At 46.2% G+C, this 23614-nt stretch overlaps 1 protein-coding gene and 1 long non-coding RNA gene across 3 annotated transcripts; one reads left to right on the top strand and one right to left on the bottom strand.

The window, feature by feature from the left end:
• Window positions 1–12232: 12232 nt before the first annotated feature.
• LOC144580027 (uncharacterized) lies at window positions 12233–14190 on the bottom strand. Its single transcript, XR_013528913.1, has 2 exons — window positions 14012–14190; window positions 12233–13886 (listed from the first exon to the last, which is right to left on the bottom strand). It is a non-coding gene; the product is annotated as an uncharacterized LOC144580027 (long non-coding RNA).
• A 1171-nt stretch (window positions 14191–15361) lies between these two features.
• On the top strand, window positions 15362–21680 carry EOMES (eomesodermin). Of its 2 annotated transcripts, none has more exons than XM_002759673.5 (6): window positions 15362–16274; window positions 17336–17490; window positions 18175–18296; window positions 18752–18910; window positions 18996–19057; window positions 19891–21680. In XM_002759673.5, the coding sequence occupies exons 1-6, from the start codon at window positions 15391–15393 to the stop codon at window positions 20570–20572; spliced, it is 2064 nt and encodes a 687-aa protein (XP_002759719.2). In that variant the 5' UTR covers window positions 15362–15390; the 3' UTR covers window positions 20573–21680. The 2 variants fall into 2 exon arrangements, with proteins under 2 accessions (XP_002759719.2, XP_008982188.2); XM_008983940.4 differs by having other exon boundaries at window positions 19834–21680.
• The last annotated feature ends 1934 nt before the right edge of the window (window positions 21681–23614 follow it).

Raw genomic sequence — 23614 nt, 5'->3', positions numbered from 1 at the left:
TTTTATGTGTTTAAAATGGAGACCTCTATTGTGTTTATTTGTTCTGGCTCTGAGTTCAAGTCCTGGATATCGTTATCAATTTGTTGTCTCATTGAATCTAAATCTCATTATGTGTCTTATGTATCTGGGTGTTAAGATCTCTTATTGTTACATTAATCCTTTTACCCTTGCATCCTTATAGCTTTGAAATCTATTTTACTAAGTGTGAGAATTGCAACTCCTGCTTTTAATTTATTTATTTTTGCTCTCCATTTGGTTGGTGAGTTTTTTTCCATCCCCTTGTTTTGAGTCTTTGTATATCTTTAGATATATCATTAGATTTTGTGGATAATGTATATTTTGTGTGTTTAAAATGGAGAGCTCTATTGAGTTTATTTGTTCTGGATCTTAGTTCCAGTCCCGGATATCATTATCAATTTTCTGTCTCATTGAATCTAAATCTCATTATGGGTCTTATGTATCTGGGTGTTAAGATCTCTTATTATTACATTAACCCTTTTACCCTTGTATCCTTGTAGCTTTGAAATCTATCTTGTCAAATGTGAGAATTGCAACTCCTGCTTTTTATTTATTTATTTTTGCTCTCCATTTGGTTGGTACATTTTTTTTTTTTCCAACCCTTTATTTTGAGTCTATGTATATCTTTGGATATACCATTAGATTTTGTCTGTATCTTTTGATTGGGAGATTTGGTCGATTTAAATTTAGGGTTGCTGCCATTTGATATTAACTGGCTATTTTGTCCTTTCGTTGATAAAAATTCTTCTTTATGTTAATGCTCTTTACTTTTTGGTGTATTTTTAGAAAGGGTCATACTGGTTGTTCCTTTCTGTGTATAATGCTTCTTTTAGAAGTCCTTGTAAAGCAGGCCTGGTGGTAATAAAATCTCTGAGTACTTGCTTGTTCCTAAAAGATTTTATTTTTCCTTCAAATGTAAAGCTTAAATTGGCAGGATATGAAATTCTGGGCTGAAAGTTCTGTTGATTAAGTATATTGAATATTGGCCCCCACTCTCTTCTAGCTTGTAGGGTTTCCGTTGAGAGATCTGCTGTAAGCCTAATAGGCTTACCTTTATGGGTAACTTGATCTTTCTCTCTGGCTGCCCTTAATATTTTCTCCTTCATTTCTATCTTGGTGAATCTAACGATTATGTGCCTTGGGGTTGGTCTTCTTGAGGAATATCTTTGTGGTGTTCTCTATATTGCCTGGGGTTGAATAGTGTCCTGCTTTGCTAAATTAGGAAAATTTTCCTGGATAATGTCCTGGAGAGTATTTTCCAGCTTGACTTCATTCTCTCCGTCACATTTAGGTACACCAATCAAGCGTATATTAGGTCTTTTCACATAGTCCCATATTGCTTAGAGACTTCGCTCATTCCTTTTTATCCTTTTTTCTCTATTCTTGTCTTGTCGTTTTGTTTCATTAAGTTGGTCTTTGACCTCTGATACCCTTTCTTCTGCTTGATCCATTCGGCTGTTTAAGCTTGTACATATTTCACTAAGTTCTCGTGTTGTATTGTTCAACTCCATAAGTTCATTTGTATTCCTCTCTATATTGTCTATTCTTTTCAACATTTCATCCAACCTTTTTTCCAAGTTCTTAGTTTCTTTACATTGGGTTAGAACAAGTTCCTTTAACTCCCAGAAGTTTCTTATCCACCTTTTAAAGCTTACTTCAGATAATGGAACACAGTCCTTTTCCATCAGGGCTTGTTCCGTTACTGATGAGTCCTTTTCCATCAGGGCTTGTTCAGTTGCTGATGAGTCCTTTTCCAACAGGGCTTGTTCCGTTGCTGATGGGTTCTGATTTTGAGTATACTCGGCCTTCTTAGGCCGTTTTTTTCCCTTCATTGTAGATGAACTGCCTTTCTAATTAGGTTTCTGAGTCGACGTCCAACTTATTGATTCCCAGTGCTGGGATCCGAGCAACCCACTGTGGCAGCCTAAATAGCAGCGATAAGACTGATGGTGCCCTTCTGCCCGGGAATCTCTGGTCTGGCTTCCCTCTTGAGTCCGCAACAAGCGGACTATTATATATTTTATATTTTTTTATCTAAAAAAATCAGTGGAAAATCTAGACGTGAAAATGTACTGATATCAGTAACTCTACCTTCACATACTAGAAATGTTCAATCTATGCTTGAACTTTCAATTGCTTGAAAGTCATAAATGTAGAAGATGAAATGTAAGCAAAGGGTTTTCTCTGCACTCTAAATAGTTCCTAATCCCTGTCTGCCTTGTCAATGTGTTTCTCTGTGGGTACATGAGGAATTTGTAGAGGAAATGCATTTGTAAGTATTTAGTGTTGAACAGAAGAATGCAGAAAAGTAAGTGTATGCTACAGCACAGCCTCTATCTTCCTATCTCCTTTTCATTTTTCCTGCTTTCCTTAACTTGCTATTCCTTCCCTCAGTACTCCCTAACATTATCACAACTAAATAGTAAGATTATAAGGTACCATCTTCAAATTGCCAAAAAATTTTAAATGTCACTAATGTTTTTAAAAAATATAGTCTGACCTCTGTGTCCCAGCAATCCCACTCCTGTGAGTACAGGCCTGACTGAAACACGATGCAGATATTCACCAAAGGACATGTACAAGAATATTCATATCAGCCCTATACAGAATAACCTCAAAACTAAAACCAACACGAATGTCTCCTGCAGCAGAATGGAAAAACTGTGTATGTATAAAATGATATATGACACAGCAAGGAGGTGAAACAAATGCATGCGTGCAGTACAACGTGAGTGAATCCCAAACTCACGTTGAGGGAGTGAAGCCAGCCACGAAGAGGAACACGGTGTAAGATTCCATTCACATAGAACTCAAAAACAGGGAAAACAAATCAATGCTTACAGAAGCCAAAATGGCCGGGCGCGGTGGCTGACGCCTGTAATCCCAGCACTTTGGGAGGCCGAAGCGGGTGGATCACGAAGTCAAGAGATCGAGACCATCCTGGTCAACATGGTGAAACCCCGTCTCTACTAAAAATACAAAAAATTAGCTGGGCATGGTGGCACGTGCCTGTAATCCCAGCTACTCGGGAGGCTGAGGCGGGAGAATTGCCTGAACCCAGGGGGCGGAGGTTGCGGTGAGCCGAGATCACACCATTGCACTCCAGCCTGGGTAACAAGAGCGAAACTCGGTCTCAAAAAACAAGAAATCAAAATGATGGTAACCTCATGGGAAGCAGTGAGCAGAAGGAGAATGCGCGGCGTCTGGAATTTGGGCAATACTGGATTTGTTAACACAGAGGCTGGTTATACAAGTGTGTTCAACTTGGTAAAACATATCAAGCTGTACATTTGGAATACTTGTACTTTTTGTATGTATTGTACTTTAGGTTTAATTTTTAAAGTTTACTTAAAAACTATGGCCTGAAAATATAGTTATCTTTTTCTTATATCTTAAAAATTTCTTATTTTTATTTCTTAAAAATTAGAAAGAGATAATTGTATATTTTTTATTTTTAAGAACTAATAACTGTATATTTTTATCATCTTTCTTATTTTAATGGATAATAAGAATACTCTTGGCTATACAGTATTGTCTTACCACGATTCCTTCTACCCCTAAAATGTTACAAAACAGATCAAGCAGAAAAGCAGATCCCAACCTACCACTTAATTGAGTTCTCAAACCCTTTCTCTCACTTCTCACCCTGTACCCCTCCTTTCAACACTTCTGAGTCTCAGTTGGCTCATGTGGATAATTTTCTCAGGCTCCTATTGTAATTAAGCCCTCAGTGGGTTTATGCCCTATCTCAGCAACTTGGTAATGGTCTGACTTCAAGTAACTAAGCTTTCAATGTCTCCGTTTTCTCACCTATAAATGTTGTTAATAAATAATTGTTCCTACCTCATATCATATCATCGTAAGGACTAAATGAGCTAAAAGGTGTAAAGCACTGAGAGTCGTGAGCTCATTGGACAACACTGACTTGCATTAATGATACGGCACATCTTTTAACTTCTTAGAAATCAGATGCATTCGTCTAGCAATGGTGTCTTACCATCACTGTTGATCAGGTGGCAGTTATGACACAGTTGTCACTGCTTGTGAATACAGCTTTTATTTTCCTTTTTATGTATGCATGAGTGAAATATGAAAATAATATTTTCTCTAAATAAGTAATTATGGGCTAAGGCGTGATGGCTCACACCTGTAATCTCAGTAGTTTAGGAGGCTGAAGCCGGCTCCTTAGGTCAGGAGTTCGAGACCAGCCTGGCCAACATGGTGAAACCCTGTCCCTACTAAAACTTCACAAAAAAAGCAGGGCATGGTGATGCATGCCTGTAATCCCAGCTACTCGTGAATTTGAGGCAGGAGAATTGCCTGAACCTGAGAGGTGGAGGTTGCAGTAAGCCAAGATCATGCCACTACAGCAGAGTGAGACTCAGTCTCAAAACAAACAAACAAAAAAGCAACGATTTCAATAAGCACAAAATTAAAATTCTAGAACACAGTTTTTGTTTTCTTTATGGTAAACACATCAGTGATGCATATTAATGGATGACATCTCATATTTGGTGAAACGTCCTCACGAAACACCTCACAAAGTTGTTTATAAAACCTTTCTAGCATTATTCTATTTTTTATCTATTTCATGCATTATTTAATTTTAAAATTGTATATCAAAACAATCATTTTCCACTAGATATTTTTTATTGTTGTTTAAAGCTTCCGTATGGAATTGGGCAATTGAGATACTTCCCCTGGACACAGTGAACTGTGACTAGATGCTCTACATCACATGATTCCTTCTCCTTGTCAAATGTCCTCTTTTTCCCTCCCCCACTGCCAAACTCAGAGCATCAGCAGACTCAGGGCTGGTCACAGGGTGTTCCCACAGGCCTTCTCCAGACTGCTATCTGTCTCAGCTCAAATGTCAACTCTCCATAAAGGGCCTCCACCTACCCACAAGCCCAGTGGCTTTCCAACTTTGCTGCATATTGGAACCACCTGGGGATCTTTCCGTAATGCTGATACCTGTGTCTCACCGCCAGAAATTCTGATTTAATTGTTCAGTGGTGCTACCTGGGCATCTGGATTTTTGTTTTGTTTTGAGACGGAATTTTACTCTTATTGCCTGGGCTGGAGTGCAATGGCACAATCTCAGCTCACCACAACCTCGCAACCTCCGCCGCCCTAGTTAAAGAGATTCTCCTGCCCCAGTCTCCCCGGTAGCTGGCATTACAGGTATGTACCACCATGCCGGGCTAATTTTGTATTTTCAGTAGAGATGGGGTTTCCCATATTGGTCAGGCTGGTCTCGAACTCCCGACCTCAGGTGATCTGCTCACCTCGGCCTCCCAAACTGCTGGGATTGCTCTAATGTGCAGCCAAGATTGAGAACCACCGTATTACTCCGTTTGACTATTTTCTGATATTCTTTTATTTGCTGACTTGATATTGTCGGTATCCAACGTCACCACTTCTGTACCCCAGCACCTCACGCAATGTCTGACACACATACTACCTCAACAATTGTTTTCTAATATTGTGGAATCAACTGAGTCTTATAATGCCACTTCTGAGAAGTGTAAGGACCTTCAGCATCTTCAAGAGTTGCCACTGAGACCGAGGAGAATTCAGGAACTATTTCAGATAAGGTCATTTCCTGGACCTTAAATAACACGCAGTTGCTGGCCCACACCTACCCAACCCTCTCCAGACCCCAGCTGCCAAGCTGAGTGGATGTTAATGGGACTGACGGTCCCCTCTATGTTCTCCGCTTTGATTTGACCTAAGGCAGCACTGGGACCGTCTAGCAGATCGCTCCCTGGTCCACGAGCTTCTTTCTGGTCACAAGGCAGGGCATGAGGGCTTGTTCACCTGTTTTGGGGGTCTCAGAGAACAAACAATGAGGGAGTCTCAGTGAAGGGGAAACTCTCACAGCGGGGTTCCACGCACGCTGAGCAAGGGGGTGCTGCGTCTTCTACATTTCCACCCGCTGCGGGCTTCCGGGGGGTGCTGGACAGCCGGCTGCTGGCCGGGGACAGGACTGCAGCTGGTCGGCGCACACAGCTGCAAGGAAAGCCCTCAGAGCACCAATATAATTTTTTTTTTTTTTTTTTTTTTTTTTTTTGAGACAGAGTTTCGCTCTTGTTACCCAGGCTAGAGTGCAATGGCGCGATCTCGGTTCACCGCAACCTCCACCTCCTGGGTTCAGGCAATTCTTCTGCCTCAGCCTCCTGAGCAGCTGGGATTACAGGCACACGCCACCATGCCCAGGTAATTTTTTGTATTTTTAGTAGAGACGGGGTTTCACCATGTTGACCAGGATGGTCTCGATCTCTTGACCTCGTGATCCACCCGCCTCTGCCTCCCAAAGTGCTGGGATTACAGGCTTGAGCCACCGCGCCCGGCCGCCCCAATATAATTTTTAAACCATTTCCCGCCAATGGTGCGCCCAGGATATGCCAAGCTAGCAAAAACTCCGACGTCTCCAAGAAACTAACTTCAAAATGTGTTATAAGCAAAAAGGGCAAGGTGTTGAATAGAGTGTATAAAAGCGTTCATATAGGTGGGGGACAGATGAAGAGAAGTTCAGGTGCGTCTACGTACTTGCCGCTGCAAACGTAACATCATAGCCCGAGAAATACGCAAGGGAAACTAATCGTGGCGGCCTTAACTTCGAGGAATTGGGGGCCGAGAGTTGGCAGTCTGATGGCTTTTGGGTTGCTGCGTCTTTTTTTAACTCATGCAAGGAGGTTAACTATATATTGACTTTATATTATACAATACATATTACACATAATGTATTGTTGATATATTCATACATGTATGTATGTATTATCAGTTGTTAGCGTCAAGGTGTCTACATTAACCTCTGCTCTGACGAATGACAGAGAAACATAGAAGATTCTCGGCGTCAAGGGGCAAAGAGGGAGGGTGAGAGGAAATATGTGGAATCCCCAACCCCCATAATTTTTCCCAAAAGACAATCTGGAATGGTTGTGTACTTGTAGGGAGCAGTGATAAGATACACTGAGGCGCTCGAACACCTGAGTGCCACCCTGACTGTATTTGGATATCTAAGCAGCCAATGGCTCGAGGGGAGGGTGGCGGGGCGGATTTCGAAACCTTTGCCGTATCCTTCGCGCAGTTAACCCCAGGAACCCAGCCCCCAAGAGCCCTCCCTGGCTCCGGCGCCAGACGCCTGGGTTTGAGCCCCTGCGTGGATTTGTCTTTTTAAAATATTATTATTGTTTTTTGCCCGGGCCGCGCGGACCAGGGTGTGGGTGGGAGCGACAGTGCATTAAGTTGGGAGCATTCGCCTCGCGCTCAGCGTCCTGAAAGACTCCTCTGAAGCGGCGTTGCCTGCTGTGCTGGCGAGTGCGCAGCCCCAGAGATGAGCGTTTCGGGATTAGGGCGCCCGCCGCCGTCCTGCGCTCAGAGGAGGGAGAGACCAGACGAGTTTTCTGGTTTCCAGGCCCTTGCGCAATTCGAAGGCTTCCAACATCTAGGAGGAGGCGAGAAGCTCTCCTAAAGTCCAAAAACCCTAGCTTTAGAGAGCGCTTTCATGTGGCAGACAGGGGCACCGCGAACCCCAGCGAGGAGTAGGAGCAAAGGAAATTTATCTGGAGGGGGATGGAGGAGAGAACTGGCTGTTGCTTCGCCGCGGCTCTGTCTCCGGATCGCCCCTCAGTATAAGCTCGGGGCCAGGGGAATCCGTTTTCTGTTAAAGGTTTCAGAGGTCCAGACAGAAGGCACCGCCTTCCCCAGCTTCTCGGTCCTCCTGAACTTGAGGTCTACAAGTTGTGTAACCTCGGGCAAGTTATCTTATCTCTCCGAGCCTCGATTTTCTTAACTGTAAAGCAAAGATGCTGAAAGCACCTACCTTCAAGAGTCGGTAGTGAGAGCCTAAATGGGATAATGTATGCCAAGGGCTTGGCCCAGCCCTAGCACTTAGAGAGTGAACAACACCGGTCGTGATTATGCCAAGCAAGGATGATCGATTCTACTCCAAAGTTGGGGTTTACAGAGGAGTTATGGAGCCCAGTTGCCCCCAGAGGCTCATTCTGATGGTCCAGAGGCTGTAGATGGGCACTGAATGCCATTCACTGGCTTCCTCCGAAGACTCACTTCTGAGGAAGGGTCCCATTCAATAGCCTACATCTGACCTCCTCCCCAAAGAAAGGGTCCCATTCCATAGCCTACATCTGACCTCCTCCCCAAGGATTCTATAGCTTCCATCTGACCTCCTCCCCAAAGAAAACAACGACCCACCCGTGCCCCATTCACAGGTACTTAATTTTCCCTCTAGGAGCACCACAGCCCAGACTGCTCGAATTCACATCCCCAGGCCACCATTTTCAGCTGCGTGCTTTGAGCCAGGGTCTTCGCCTCTCTAAGCATCACTTTACTCTTCCGTAAAATGGGATCATAACCATTTAGGGTGCTGTTTCTTTTCAAAGATCATACACATAAAGAAGAGCCATCAGCTGCTGCTGCTGCCTTTCTTATTCTCCTCCTTTGTGAATTTGCAAATAAACTGTATTCTTGAAAAGTCAGCCCTAAGTGGTGGAGAAATGATCCTAGCTGCTTTTTGCTGCCCCTTGGATACCCCTTTCCTGTGGCTCCTTCTTAATCTGTCGCGGGAGGGAGTTCCAGGGACCATCCCGGCCCCTGCCGCGTGATTAAGCAGCACAGGCCGGCCTTGCCTTGGGGGCCTCCTCCGGACTTCCCTCGACAGCCGCCCTTTGCGGTTGATCTTGCTCTGCACTTGCTCTGTCCCCTCAATTTGCAAATGCCGCCCCTGAGGCCCTCAGGGACCCACAGCGAGTGGACCCAGATGGACTTCCAGTGAAGGGTGCCTTCTCCTGGAGCGCGAACCCTGCGGGAGGCTTCCGACTACGCACTTAACTCCTTCGTGGTCAGGCGTTTAACCAAGTAGGTGGAGAACAAAAGCTGAGCTAAATACCCTATTTTCTCTTTTTGACAAGTAATCGGCCGGAACGGCAAAATCCCAGCGGGTGGCAGGAGAGACTGGAGGCCTTGGGAAAAACAGAATGCTAATGGCGGCCTGGTGGGGGCGGAAGGCACACCCTGGTTAGGGCGCCCCGGCCGCCTCGCTTTGAAGTGCACCTCTCCAGCCGAGCTCACTGGGAGGGCACTTGATTTCCCCGTCGGGGAAATGAAAAAGAGCTGTTAGAGTAACTGGGGACTCTCTTTGGTTCTGACTGACTTACTCCAGCTGGTTCACGTTGCTTTTGACCTCTGAGCTCTTGGCCTCCCCCATCGGACTAGGAATCCCAGGGAGGAAAAAGACTAAGGTTCATTCAACCTCGTTTAGTTCCTGTATCTTAATAAGCAACTCAGTTTAAGCGTAATGGCAAGTAGTAGGAAAGGCTTCCTATACAGGTACCAGGTGCTGTTCTAATTGCTTCATATTATATGGACTGTTATTATACAGACGGGGAAACTGAGGCACGCAGAGGTTAAAGAGCTTGCCCAGACTCACAAAGACAGCAAAGGTTACAGCCATAAATAAATTTCTGAATACAATGTTCTGCTTTTCTCTTAGGAGTCTGAAAACGGAGACCTTTAAAGGAATGACTGTGACGTTTTTCTATCCTGTTGTCTGTCCTTCCTTTCTCCTTCCCTCTCACTGTTTCTCACTTGGTTATCTTATGAGCTTAGTTATTTTTGCTAATTCCCCAAGCCAGACTAACTCTCTCTACTTTTCTCACATAGGGTCTGGATGGGGGATTCCAGCTACCGCTGTCATATGGAAGCTTTGGTCAACAGGATTTGGGTTCTCCCCACCTGTTGTGTGGACATCTTGCTGCACCTGTATCATAGGGGTGCCTTCTGTTAAACATTAATTTTCATAGATTCTGTCAACTCTGTCAGCAACATACATTCAAGTTAACATTTCTCCTTGGTGTCATGGTGTTTGCTTCCCTTAACAGCTGTACTACAGCTCCAGCACTAACTTCTTTTTTTCTATTTTGCTATGGAAGAAGTTTAGCATGGATATACAAAAGACATGCAACAATGTAAGAACCTTGAGACAGAAAAGTTTTTAAAAATGAAAACTATATTTTAAAGTCAAAAAAAGATGAAAATGTCAGGTCTATTAATTTAGAAGGATCTTTGTTTTCTTTTTATCTTGGGGGGAAAAAATTACTTTAGTCGTTGTGGTTATGAAGCCTAAGACCCGAGACTGTCTGTGACCTGTGTTAGCTGTTCCAGCACACCGATTCAGGAAAGATTTTCTTTTAACTGCTGAGCACCTACCTTACTCCAGGCTTTTCAGGGTAGAAAAGTGAGCAAGCTAGATGGAGCCCCATGTAACTTTCACGTAGAATGTAGCAAGAATTAGCCAAACGTTCCCAAAATGAACTTTCTTTCTTTAGAGTGTTTTACTTTTGTTGCTTAATATGGCTTTTCTTGTTGTTATATAATCCCATATATATGACTAGGAAAAGGGAAAAGATGGAGATGATGATAAAACAGCAGCTAACGCAGAAATTCATTAGCAGTTTAAAAAATACTGTCATTAAAGGGTGAGTCATGATTATGTGCGATTTGCCAAAGATCCTTGATTCAACCTTTAGGAAAAGATCATTTATCTTTTGTAATAAGCAACTACTAGTGTGTTTATTAACATCCATTTCAGGATTCCTTCACCTCCTCATGTTTTAACAGTGAACCACAAGTGCATTAACAAGGTAGATAAAGAGACTTAGAGCAAAGATAATAGTTTAAATTGGTCATTTTTTTTTTGTTGAAAAATATCATGGGTTTAATATAACCCTTCACATCACACATTTGTAGATCTGCTTTGGGTTTTCTTGTTTTTGTTTTTGTAAAGCAATTGGTCAGTGTATTTCAGTGTCATGGTGAAATACAAATTCTAAAAATTCTTACAAAAGTGAAACTGTTGGTGGGAGTATTTTGCTGTTGTCAGCAGAATCAGCACTGCTTGTGCTTGCCAAGATGCTTTATCTTATGGGACACTTTCTTAAAAAAAAAATTTGTGTGTGTATATATATATATATATATATATATATGAAACATGAACAACCTAACATGAAAGCTCCCTCCTTCTTTGAAAAGCACAGCAGAGGTTGCAGATCTGGCCATCAGAGAACAAAGGGCCAAAGAGTGAACCTGAGATGGTGAAATAAAATGTAACATCAACAAAAAAAGGGCCATAGATAAATAGTAAAAGGACCAACTCACCACAAAAAACCCATTGACGCTTTCCCAGAGTCCAGGCGAAGCGCTGGTGACCGGTTAATGTTGGAATGTTTTCCTAGGGTTAAAAGGAGAACCGGCAGCAAGTCTGCTCAGAATTTACAAAGTGTTTGAATAACATGGACAGTGTTTTGATAACACGTTTTTAGTGGGGGTGAAAATAATAGTATTTATTGGGACATTTATATGGGCCCCCTTGGTTGTGGGGGGTGGGTGGCACATGGGAGAGGTAAACCATATATCATTGCACTCATCTAAAACTCACCTCTGTAATGTATCCATATGTGTGTAAATGTATTTAATGTATAATAGTCCTGTTGCAGCCAATGCTTCCTCAGTTTTGCTTTTAAAAGATCAGTACACGGATGGTGATTACCTTTCAGGAGGAGAAAGAGATAAAGGGGTCATCTGGTCAAGTTGGCAATAACTTGGACCAAGACAGTGGCATGAAATTGGCATTATTCCTCAGAACAATAGAGTGTGAGATCTTTAATATTCTCACGTACAGACTTGGCCTTGGCTTCCTGGTAGCCTTCAAAGATTCCTGCTTGCTCCATCTCAGGCTGAAAGGTGCAAGATTTGAGTTAATCCAGCCGGTATTTGGGTCTGGGGTTCCAAGGGGTCTCCATGTTTCCTCCCCAATGTTGATGTTTTTGTTCAGAGTATTCCAATACACTGTCAGTTGAGCCACATAAAACCAGGCACCTTTCAATAAATGTCTCATTTGGATTTCATGAAGCTTGGGGTGTAATTGAAATCAACCAGCAAACAGGCTGGAAGGCTCTGTTATTTGCCCACTCAATCTAAGGAGGGTGCTGCCTGATGTGTTCACTTAAGCCACTGCTTTGGACTTTCTTTGCTATTCCTATTTCTGGAAAGGAGTCCCTGGATTTTAAAGTGTGGCTGGGACACGTGAAAATATTTTTTATGTCTCTTCCCCTGGCTACAAGTAATATTGAGCCAGCAAAAGGAAAGCCCATTTCAAGCAGGAAATCACAAACTTGCTCATCTATAACTTTCCAGGCATTTTAGACTAGTATATTCTAAATGTAATAATAACAATGTGATTAGCTAATTAACACAGAACCATTAAATGAGATTTCTTTATCTTTATCCAGCCGGAGAAAAAAATCTGTAGTTGAAACAGTGCTTTTCATTTCTTAAAGAGAACTTGTAACATATATTTACAAATGTAATGTGATACAATATGTAATATAATATTATGTACATATTTTCCACGTTCCAAAATTCCTGGGTCCTAGAGTAGTTTTATAGAAACTGAATTTTATTATCTTTGAATTTGTCTTTGCTTCTCCAACTGTAAAATGTGTTCAAGTTTGGATAAAATAATAGATTTGTAGGTGAAGTTGGTAAATATAAACCAAAATTTCCTGCCCCCAAGAATCAATACAAATCCTAATTATACACATCGTGTATATATTTAATAATTAGGTGGTACTCATACTGAACTCATGTGCTTTCAAAAGCTTGCTCTGGGGCTGGAATAAAATCAGCCCTTTCTGATATGGCTCGGGGGACAGCTGGCCCGCGTTATTCGCGCCAGAGTGGGTCGGAACGATGCCTGTTGCCTGCGATGGCACTTTGCCACGCGAAGCGCTTCCCTGGCCGCGTCAAAAGCATTTTGAAGCGACACCGAGGCCCGCTTCTTGCTTTGTTAAAGCGCACAACTGTCATGTACCTTTGGCCACCCTAGCTCCAAATAACGTGAGATTAGGTCTCATATTTGGGAGATTTCTCATCCCTACTTTCCCCTTAGACATCTTGCAACTCAGGTCAAGGATAATGTGGAAGATCCCACGAATAGTAACCAAGACCGCTAGCCCAGGAATAGATATGTCATCAAAGCCGCCCAAGCGGCGCGGCCCCTTTCTTTCCTTGTGCTCGCCTAACCCTCTCGGAATCTCCCAGGTTGACGATCATGAAGTCTTCACAAGGCTATCCTCTCTGAACAGTCAATACTCGAGACTTCCTTGGGTCAAGATAACTAACACTAATGTAGGGGAGGAAGGCATGGTCAGTGTAGTGATCGAAGCAGACAGCCGTGCCAAACCCGATCTATACTGATGGGACGAAATGCAGGGAGCGCAGGGCAGAACGCGCTCAGTACCAGCTTTCTGGCGATCTGCTCCTGGCCACTCTGGCCCTGGACCTACAAGGCCACTGCTCCAGCCCATTCATCTCATCTTGCCCTCTCCCCTCTGGCAGTACCTTGACCCCGAAAATCTTTGCGCACTCCTGGTTTTCACCACCACCCACATGCGAGCGCGCACCCGCGCGAACACACGCATACATACACCCGCCCCCCGCCCCCCAAAAAAACTGTGATAAATGTCCTGGAGACTCCAAGTGCATTAAGGACCTCATTCTCGGAGACCCCAGACAAGCCGATGTTGGTGCTGCTGTGGTTGGAAAGCTGGGTTTGAAAGCTTCGCACTGTTCTACCCTTGCGTGTGCGCGCTCAGCAATCCTTTGGCCACCTCATCTGTTGTGGGCGAACAGTTTCCCGTGTGATCGCGTTCGGTTGGGGAAGCAGTGTCCGGACATCTCAGCCGGAAAATGCGCTCCCGGAGCGATTACTGGCGACGTCTGTAATTGCTTATTAACAGCGAATATTCAGGCTTCTCCTTATCCTCAAGGAAACGTGCCCCCAGCTTCTGTAATAATGAAACAATAAAATATGACGGCCCCGCGCTTGACTCTAACTGCGGAAACGCAGCGAAGAAACAAGCAGCTGGAGTTTAATTCAATATCAAACTGATTATTACACTAATTAGTCTACCTTCTGTGTTAGCCGCAGAGTAGAGGCACAGGGAATCCCAACTGCAGGGCTGCTAGGGAACCTTTGTTTCTTGGTGTCAGGCCTTACTGAAGATGCTGGTGAAGGGACGGAATCCAGGATCAGGAAAACTGAGCAGCGTGGATTGTAAGTGGTGTGGAATAAAAGTGATTGTCTCCCTGAAAACAGGCGTGATGGCGTGAGTATGTAGTGGTTGTTAGCTCGCCTAGTTTGACTCTTGTCCTGTCCCCAGTACCCTACCCTATCCAGGCTTCTGATTTAGAAGCTGAGAGCTTAGGTCCTCGAGGATGGCAATGTGCTCTCACCGTCCCCGGAACCCCAAAATCTTAGCGCGAGTTTTCTCTCTACAAACCTTTCCCACTTACGTAGTGGGAAAGGTTTGGGAAAGGATGGGAACGAACAAAAAGTGGCTCCTGTGCCTTGAAGGCCATGGAATCCGCCTTCAACGAAAGGAAGGTGTGCTTTGAAGTTACAGCTTCCAACGAGGTAAGCGACTTCCTTGTCTCCAACTTGCCCTAGTTCGAACTCTCCCCAGTTTCCCCCAGCCTCCGGGAGGGGCGCTTCCCTGCAAGCAATCAGCTTGAAGAGTCTTTCTCCCTCTGGCCTCTAAAATCTGCTCTAGCCAACTCTTTCCTCGCGCAGAGGGCTGAGATGACTAATATGCCAAGGATGGACACCTCTACGGAGACCTCAAACCTTGTCCCCCTAAACTCCAGCAAAATTACAGACACCAGGATTCATTCTCACAGCGGGACGCAGTCAAAAAAAGAAGAAAAAAATCAGGCTAAAGGAAAAGAAAGTCGCAAGCGACTTGATCCAATTAGTAAATGCCTAATTGAATTAGTGTCACCTCCATCAGCCAATAGGAGGGTCTCCGGGATGTGAGGCCGCGAAGCCCCTCCCTGGCGGCAAGTATATAAAGCAGCCAGTGACAGCCCGTAAGTTTTCAAGTGGTCAACTTGACCGATGGTTTGGAAATTGAAAAAGGGCAGAAAGGCGCGGGCTAGTGGGTGGATGGGGACGAACATCTAAGTCCCCTGCTTCCAGCGTGTGAGTGTGGGAGGAGGGTGGGGGTCCTGAGGAGCAAGAGGTACGAGGAAGGAAAAGGAGAGGGCTTCTGGGTTAGTTTCCACCTCCTGCTTTCCAAATCACGGCGCTTTCCTTGCGTAAAGGACGCTGGATTCAGGGCGCGCCAGTGCGCGCCGTAGCTGCCTGCGAGTCGGCAGGTGGGTAACCCCGGCGCGGGAGGAAGGGGAAGTTACCTTCCCCTCGGAAGAGGGCGCTGGCTCCCCCATCCTGCCTTTATAATAAGGCCACCGGAGGAGAGGAAGCAGCCAGCTGCCGTCTGCGCTTTGCAAAGCATGCAGTTAGGGGAGCAGCTCTTGGTGAGCTCGGTGAACCTGCCCGGTGCGCACTTCTACCCGCTGGAGAGTGCGCGAGGCGGCAGCGGCGGGAGCGCCGGCCACCTACCCGGCGCGGCCCCGTCTCCTCAGAAGTTGGACTTAGACAAAGCGTCCAAGAAGTTCTCCGGCGGTCTCTCCTGCGACCCGGTGAGCGGGGAGCCCGCAGCCGCCAGCGCAGGGGCCCCCGCGGCCATGCTTAGTGACACCGACGCCGGGGACGCCTTTGCCAGCGCTGCGGCAGTGGCCAAGCCAGGGCCCCCGGACGGCCGCAAGGGCTCCCCCTGCGGGGAGGAGGAGCTGCCCTCCGCCGCTGCAGCGGCCGCCGCCGCCGCCGCCGCCGCGGCTGCAGCCACTGCGCGCTACTCCATGGACAGCCTGAGCTCCGAGCGCTACTACCTCCAGTCCCCCGGGCCTCAGGGGTCGGAGCTGGCTGCGCCCTGCTCACTCTTCCCGTACCAGGCGGCGGCTGGGGCGCCCCACGGACCTGTGTACCCGGCTCCTAACGGGGCGCGCTACCCCTACGGCTCCATGCTGCCCCCCGGCGGCTTCCCCGCGGCTGTGTGCCCACCCGGGAGGGCGCAGTTCGGCCCAGGAGCCGGCGCGGGCAGTGGCGCGGGCGGTAGCAGCGGCGGGGGCGGCGGGCCTGGCACCTATCAGTACAGCCAGGGTGCTCCGCTCTACGGGCCGTACCCTGGAGCCGCAGCGGCGGGATCTTGCGGAGGATTGGGGGGCCTAGGGGTTCCCGGTTCTGGCTTCCGTGCCCACGTCTACCTGTGCAACCGGCCTCTGTGGCTCAAATTCCACCGCCACCAAACTGAGATGATCATTACGAAACAGGGCAGGTGAGCGCAGCGTGGAGGGTACCCTGGGTTCGGGGATAAAGGGTGAACGTGTGGTCCAGGGGAAGGTCGGGGATGAGGGAGCTGTACCCAATCTTTCCGCGCGGTGCTTGAGTGTTTCACCGAGCGCAATAAATCTCCGTAGACACCGCATCTCCAATGCTGTGTCCTTCTGTGTCCACGCACCGGCGGCTCTTGCAGGGTGCTAAGGTTGCGGCTGTACGCTCCTTTTCCCTCCCATCATCCTCACCTGAACAGACCTGGAGGAGGCGGAAATGGAAATTAGGGCATGTCCTCCAGCTGGATGCTTTAGATCCGCCTGCTCGGCGGTCGGCTGGTGCTTGCCTGCAAGCCGGCAAGGAGCCACGGGTAGGGAAAGGTTCAAGAGCTGGCCTCCTGAGCGCCGTAGATGGGCTCCCGCAGTTTTAGGCGCCAGGGTCTCCACGGGGCGCCTCCGGAAGGTGGGTGAGAGGGCTAGAGCGCCGACCTCGGAGGGTTGGTCAGAATAGGTGGTTAGACCAGCCCTGGAGCCAGACCTGGCTCGGATTCGGTGCACGAGAAAGTTCTGATACACATCCAACTGCTAACACTGGCTACTTCTGGGGAAAGGGAGGGGTGGGTGCTCAGAGAGGAACACTCAACAGGGGCTTTTATCCTAAAGTTTTAATATGTATTTTTAACAAGAACAACCTAATACTGTTCTCTGGTACTTTTTAAAGTGGTTCATTTAAAAATTAGTAGTTTTAAACATCCTCGGAGAAAAATTTTAATGAGCATCTGAAAGGGCCGAGAACTTGAGGGTTTGGAAGCACGTTAATTTGGGATATACCGACGTTGTGGCAGATTTTATTTTACTTTGAAAAGAGGGAAAGGTTCCAAGAGTTGCCAACTAAAATATTTCACACAGTTTCAGGCCACTCACTCTACCAGCATTCTGTTCATTGCCAACTTTTAAATGTGCCCCGACCCTATCCCAGGTGTCCGGGGAACCTGCCGGGGTCTGGGCCCGTTCTAGGACATTCCGATTTAAATCTATTTTTCTGGTTCTATTCCCTTGCACACAGGCGCATGTTTCCTTTCTTGAGCTTCAACATAAACGGACTCAATCCCACCGCCCACTACAATGTGTTCGTAGAGGTGGTGCTGGCAGACCCCAACCACTGGCGCTTCCAAGGGGGCAAGTGGGTGACCTGCGGCAAAGCCGACAATAACATGCAGGGTGAGCAGAGAAGAGGCCCGAGCCGGGCGGAACCGGCTAGTGGGAAGAAATCGAAACCCTCGACTCAGACAATTCACATTTAAAGCTAGCACTTGTTTCCCCTTCCATTCTGAGGCCTAGAGGTGTTAGTGAGAGTTTCTTTGTGTTGATTGTTTGACGAGAGGAGAATTTGCTAAGTCAGATTTCTCGCCTGCCAATATACAGATATTTAGAAACTTTAAGACATCACCCCACCCCACCCCAACCCCTGCATTTAAGAAACGGGTAGTCATAAGCTCTCCAGGTGGGAAGGGCTCCTGGGATTCTAATGTTCACTTGAGAAAGCCCAGCCAAAATTTAGTTGACCCACAAATGTCCAACTACCTTCCATGGGATGTTACCCTTACAGCTTTAGAAAGCCCCAAATTGACCTTCAAGTGCTATTTCCTATTAGCTCAGTTTTTAAATTCTGAGATATCATTCAAGCAAGTGCCTAGTGCAAGGAAGGTTGGAAGCACAGGGGCCCAGGAGGGATGTCAGTGTAGTCCTACTGGTCTCCACTGGCCTCCTTAAGCAACTTTTGCTGGGAGACCAGCTGTAAGGCTCACTCTTATACCTTGCCCATAGCTAAGAGACATCCCTCCCCTTCTCCCATCTGTAAACAGCCCTATATACTTGGGTTTTGTGTTTTATTTTTTCTCTTAGGCAACAAAATGTATGTCCACCCAGAGTCTCCTAATACTGGTTCCCACTGGATGAGACAGGAGATTTCATTTGGGAAATTAAAACTCACCAATAACAAAGGCGCAAATAACAACAACACCCAGGTAGAGTGACAGAGGAGGAGGGGGTGTCTTCTGCTCTGACTATAACACTTTTTTCTACTCCGAGTTCCTACTCTTCTTACTGTATTTATCATTGCAGTTGTGACCTTTTGGCTAGTCTATTTCTAACAATTTTTGTTCTTTTGGCCTTTCTCATCTTTACTTTCTTATTGGATTTCAGTAACAGTGAGTTGACTATTAGGAAGAGAAATACCGAAAACCAAGAGGAAAGTGTATTTATGGAAACCACATACCAAGCTATGTTTTAAATTTTTTAAAAAGTCGGTGGGCGGGGGAGGGCAATAATGAGGCCTTTAAAGTTGCAATAAGCAAAGACAGCTGTTGGTGAGGAGCATTTAGGAGTCCCATACTACAACACATAATTTGTCAAAATCTAATTTTGTTGACCACTAAGAGACTTTTTAGATTTAGCAACTTTTTTTCTGTATTCTTTCTAGATGATAGTCTTACAGTCCTTACACAAATACCAACCCCGACTCCACATTGTTGAAGTTACAGAGGACAGCGTAGAGGACTTGAACGAGCCCTCAAAGACCCAGACCTTTACCTTCTCAGAAACGCAATTCATTGCAGTGACTGCCTACCAAAACACCGACGTGAGTGTCCCAGACATCTCAAGAATCTCTAAAGCTAAGGTCCAGCATGTAAAGCCCTCAATGACTGTTTTTCTCCCCCATCTAGATTACTCAACTAAAGATCGATCATAACCCCTTTGCAAAAGGCTTCAGAGACAACTATGATTCGTAAGTGCAACTTTTATCCACACTTGCATGATCAGCTCTGAACAGGACATACGTCAACAGACACTTTGCTGAGAATATATTTTAGGAACAGCTTTTACCTTTGAGATTTTTACCTATTTTTATTTTTCCAAATTTTTTCCCCTTCTACTAATCTTGCTTTAGAGTTTTCTCAAAAGGGTTGTGTTAATTTTTGAAGAAATGTTAAAGACTTAAAATTAAGAGGTTTTTTTTAGCATTTAAGTGAAGACTTGAAATTTTAAGAATCTGCATTTATATACCTTCCTTTTCATTTGATCCACCTTTTTTATTCTCCCAAGAGCAGATATTATTACTCTCCCCACCCCCGCTCTTTTTTTTTTTTTTAACATAAGAAAAACCTGAAACTAAGAGGATGTAATTTCACAATGTGAAACAGCACGGCCCTGCTGTTTTTAAAATCTGAGTTTTCTACCACCGCAACCAGCGTTTCCTCCATCACATTGACAAAGGAGGTTTGATCTGAGTTTTTCATGTTCTAGACTGGTAAAGGTATATTTTCTATAGTTTAAATACTTGATGCCTAGGAGGAAACTTTTTCTTATAATAGTAGGAAATTTTTCCCAATAAGCCAAGAGTCCAGCTAAAATCCTCGAATGCATCTCCTGACTGTTCTTCCTGTCCAACAGACCAGCACTTTCATACGGATAACCAACACAGCCTTTTTCATTTCTGGGAGGCGGTTTGTTTGGGGACAACATTAGGGTTTTTTTTTTTAAGTGTTTCTCTTTATATTGTAGCATGTACACCGCTTCAGAAAATGACAGGTTAACTCCATCTCCCACGGATTCTCCTAGATCCCATCAGATTGTCCCTGGAGGTCGGTACGGCGTTCAGTCCTTCTTCCCGGAGCCCTTTGTCAACACTTTACCTCAACCCCGCTATTATAATGGCGAGAGAACCGTGCCACAGACCAACGGCCTCCTTTCACCCCAACAGAGCGAAGAGGTGGCCAACCCTCCCCAGCGGTGGCTTGTCACGCCTGTCCAGCAACCTGGGACCAACAAACTAGACATCGGTTCCTATGAATCTGAATATACTTCTAGCACCTTGCTCCCATATGGCATTAAATCCTTGCCCCTTCAGACATCCCACGCCCTGGGGTATTACCCCGACCCAACCTTCCCTGCAATGGCAGGGTGGGGAGGTCGAGGTTCTTATCAGAGAAAGATGGCAGCTGGACTACCGTGGACCTCCAGAACAAGCCCCACTGTGTTCTCTGAAGATCAGCTCTCCAAAGAGAAAGTGAAAGAGGAAATTGGCTCTTCTTGGATAGAGACACCCCCTTCCATCAAATCTCTAGATTCCAATGATTCAGGGGTATATACCAGTGCTTGTAAGCGAAGGCGGCTGTCTCCTAGCACCTCCAGTAATGAAAATTCTCCTTCCATAAAGTGTGAGGACATGAATGCTGAAGAGTATAGTAAAGACACCTCAAAAGGCATGGGAGGGTATTATGCTTTTTACACCACTCCCTAAAGAGTTATTTTCACCTCAAATATTAGCTAACTTTTTGCAGATGGACTTGGTGGTGTTTTTGTTGTCTTCTTTGCCTAGGTTGCCAAAAAGATGTTTGCCTTCCACCTTGATGCATCCTGTTTTGTGCAATTATCTAAAAGAAGGTGCCAAAGCTTTTTGATTGCTGCAGGTAACTGAAACAAACCTAGCATTTAAAAAAATATACAATTAATGGAAGACTTTAAGGTATCTTAAAATTCGAAGGGTATCCAAGGTTCTGTATTTATTTGAGACACTAACCATTCAAAGAAGCAGGCTGTGAATATTGAGTACCCATTGCTATCAAATGAGTTAAAACCTTTGATTCTCATTTCTATTTGTAAATTCTTAAGCAAATAGAAGCCGAGTGTTAAGGTGCTTGGCTTCTGGAAGAGGGATGGGCCTTCAGTTTCAGCAGGAGACATTTTACTGTTACATTCTGCCAGGGGCAAAAGATATTGGGTCCAGGAGTCAAGAAAAGCGTTTGTGAAATTGATGGTCTCACCCGACTTTGATTCCTTACCCCCCTGGCTTTTGGAACAAGCCATGTTTGCCCTAGTCCAGGATTGCCTCACTTGAGACTTGCTAGGCCTCTGCTATGTGTGGGAGTGACCAGTAGGACTCAGGAGAGGGGAAGGGAGGGAGTCGCCAAAAAAAAAAAAAAAAAAAAAAAAAGAGAATTTAAAGTGTACAGTTGTGTGTTTAGATACACTGTAGAATAATGTGGAATATATTGTACAAATAGTCTACGTAGGTGTCTGGGATAATGTAAAATTGGTGCTTTGGCTTTGTACAGATTTGCAAATCACTTTCAGCTGCAGGGGCAAGGGGAGCATTTCATCATCCCCATGATATTTGGGAATATTCTGTTTACTTCTTAGATAGTTAAGAATGTTTTCATCTACTCTGTACTAACTTGAACCGTGTTTAAGGAAAACTCCTATTTCATCTTCCTGCGCCATCCCCTCTCCCTAACTTGGTAATGTGAAGAAACTAAACCTGATGCCACAGCTCCCATTGGCTTTTTAGAGATCTTGGATTTTTATGTACAGTCTTAGTCATTTTTAATAAATGTGGTTCAATAAGGGAACGGGCATAGCTCTGTCTTCAGTACTGCTGGGATTTTCATCTTTGTTCTAAAGATCTCATTTTGCTTCCTCTTCATCCTTTTCAGCTTTAACACTGCCTCACCCATCCCCTACCTCCACGGAAGACTCTAGAATCTCTAACTGGATACTGTAGTCATGCGGGGGTGGGGATGCTTTTGTTTATCTTCTTTTTTCCTTGAAATGGAATGGGGCTATTTCCTCACCCCACTGGGAAGTCTGGACAATGGGTTTTGGCGGCAGGGGGCGGAGGGGGATGGCGGGGGCGGGGAAGGGAGTATTGCAGCTGATTGCCCACATCAGACTTAAGCCTCGAAAACTGCCGCTCCTGGTTCTTGGAGACCAGGCTCTGTCAGGGCATCTGGCCACTTACTTAGGTTCTCTGGGCTTTTTTCCTAGGCTTACTTGGGGCCACCCATCCTTAGGCCCACGTAGGCTCCCTGGGAACCCCCGTGGGCCTTTGAGCGCCCACCAGTTCGGTTCCCTGGGGTGCGGCGGCGCGGGGGCTGCACACAGCTCAGCCTCGGCGCCCACCTGCGGCTTCCTTCTGAACCGAGACACTGCGCACCCGCCGCCGCGGGCTGCCGGCCTCGGTGGCTGCAGTCAAACTCCGCGGTTACTCGGGCTGAGGCGCAGGCTAGGGGCGGTGGTGGCACTTTCAGAGGAGGATTCCAGTCGTTCCGCGCAGCGCCGCTCTGCAAACAGTTGCCTTGGAGCAGTTCACCTTGCGCTTTGTTCCGTTTATTTGGCCCACGCTCCACGGGGAGACGAAGGACAGCCCATCCCCTGGCTGAACCCTGGGCTGTCCAAACAGTCAAACCAAGGAGTGTGGGGTGGAGGTCCGCTTTGTTCCCCCCCACCCCCGCCAGACGTCCCGCCGGGCTTATCAGCAGACGGCTTCGGGCCCAGCTTGCAAACCTTTCCAGCCCCCTCCTGGACCCTCCCGGGGTAAAGGTCTGGCTGGGAGGGTCATTCTGCTAACTGCGTAGCGCGGAAATGCAGCTGCTAAGAGGATTAGCCGCTGGGAGGCGAGCAATCAGCCGGGACCTCCTCCCCTTCTGCGCCCAATTAAGGCCGCTGGGACCTTGTACCTCGACTGTCCTGTCTCCTTTCCCCTCCATCCCTCTGGGGCCCGAGTTCTTCCTGCGCCACCCGTGACCTTGGGGGCTCAAACTCCTGCTCCGCGTTTCCGAACGGCCTGCTCAAAACACTTTAGCAAAGGCTCCCGGAACTTTACTGGGGAGCCAGAGACAAAAGCGTTGAAAATGTGCTTTTTAATATATATGTATTGTGGATGACAGATTTAGATTCCGGAACGGAGACTCCTAGCCCGCCCATTCTGGTCAGCGCCTCCCCCACACCCCCAAGCCCCCCTTACATCCGCATCCCACCATCGAATATTGGGAGATGCGATGGAATTTCAAAAAGAGTCCTCTCCTATTTGTGCCCTCTAGAAAGCCCCTAAGTGCTAATCACTGCCAGGATAAAGCAGATTCTGGCCTTAGTCTATTTCGAGTCCTGTATATTTTTGCACCGTACAGTAAAAAGAACCTGGTACTTGTGAAAAGTCCCTCACAGTGTTTAATAGAAACGTAAGTGGCTGAGTGGCCCCAATTAACACCTTGTGATAAGGCATTCCTAAGATGGAGTGTCAGACACCAAATTGTGAAGAGATGTATCTAATTAATCCTCCTAGGATGACACCGATAAACAAGCCTCTATTTAAATAAAGATCAAGGGCTGGGCGCCCGGTTTGTTTACATTCTCTGCCAGGGTCCCCGCGTTTGCAACGGTGCAAGCGGTGTGCACTGGGAGATACTGGCTTGGGGGTCTGCTGGCTCGTCCGGGTTCACATCTCCGTTCTTGCCCCAAACAAAAGACCACAATGAAATAAAGAAATTGCAATGAAACAGGAAAA

Source organism: Callithrix jacchus, chromosome 17 (genome assembly GCF_049354715.1).
Source record: "Callithrix jacchus isolate 240 chromosome 17, calJac240_pri, whole genome shotgun sequence".
Classification (NCBI taxonomy): domain Eukaryota; kingdom Metazoa; phylum Chordata; class Mammalia; order Primates; family Cebidae; genus Callithrix; species Callithrix jacchus.
The sequence above is the reverse complement of the archived record's forward strand: the minus strand, read 5'-3'. Positions and strand labels throughout refer to the sequence as shown.

Bases quoted from the DNA above. Each gene is read 5' to 3' on its own strand.
- EOMES (XM_008983940.4), top strand. From the start codon at position 15,391: ATGCAGTTAGGGGAGCAGCTCTTGGTGAGCTCGGTGAACCTGCCCGGT. The intron at 17,491-18,174 runs GTGAGCAGAGAA...TTTTTCTCTTAG, and splicing joins AGCCGACAATAACATGCAGG to GCAACAAAATGTATGTCCAC. The intron at 18,297-18,751 runs GTAGAGTGACAG...TATTCTTTCTAG, and splicing joins CAAATAACAACAACACCCAG to ATGATAGTCTTACAGTCCTT.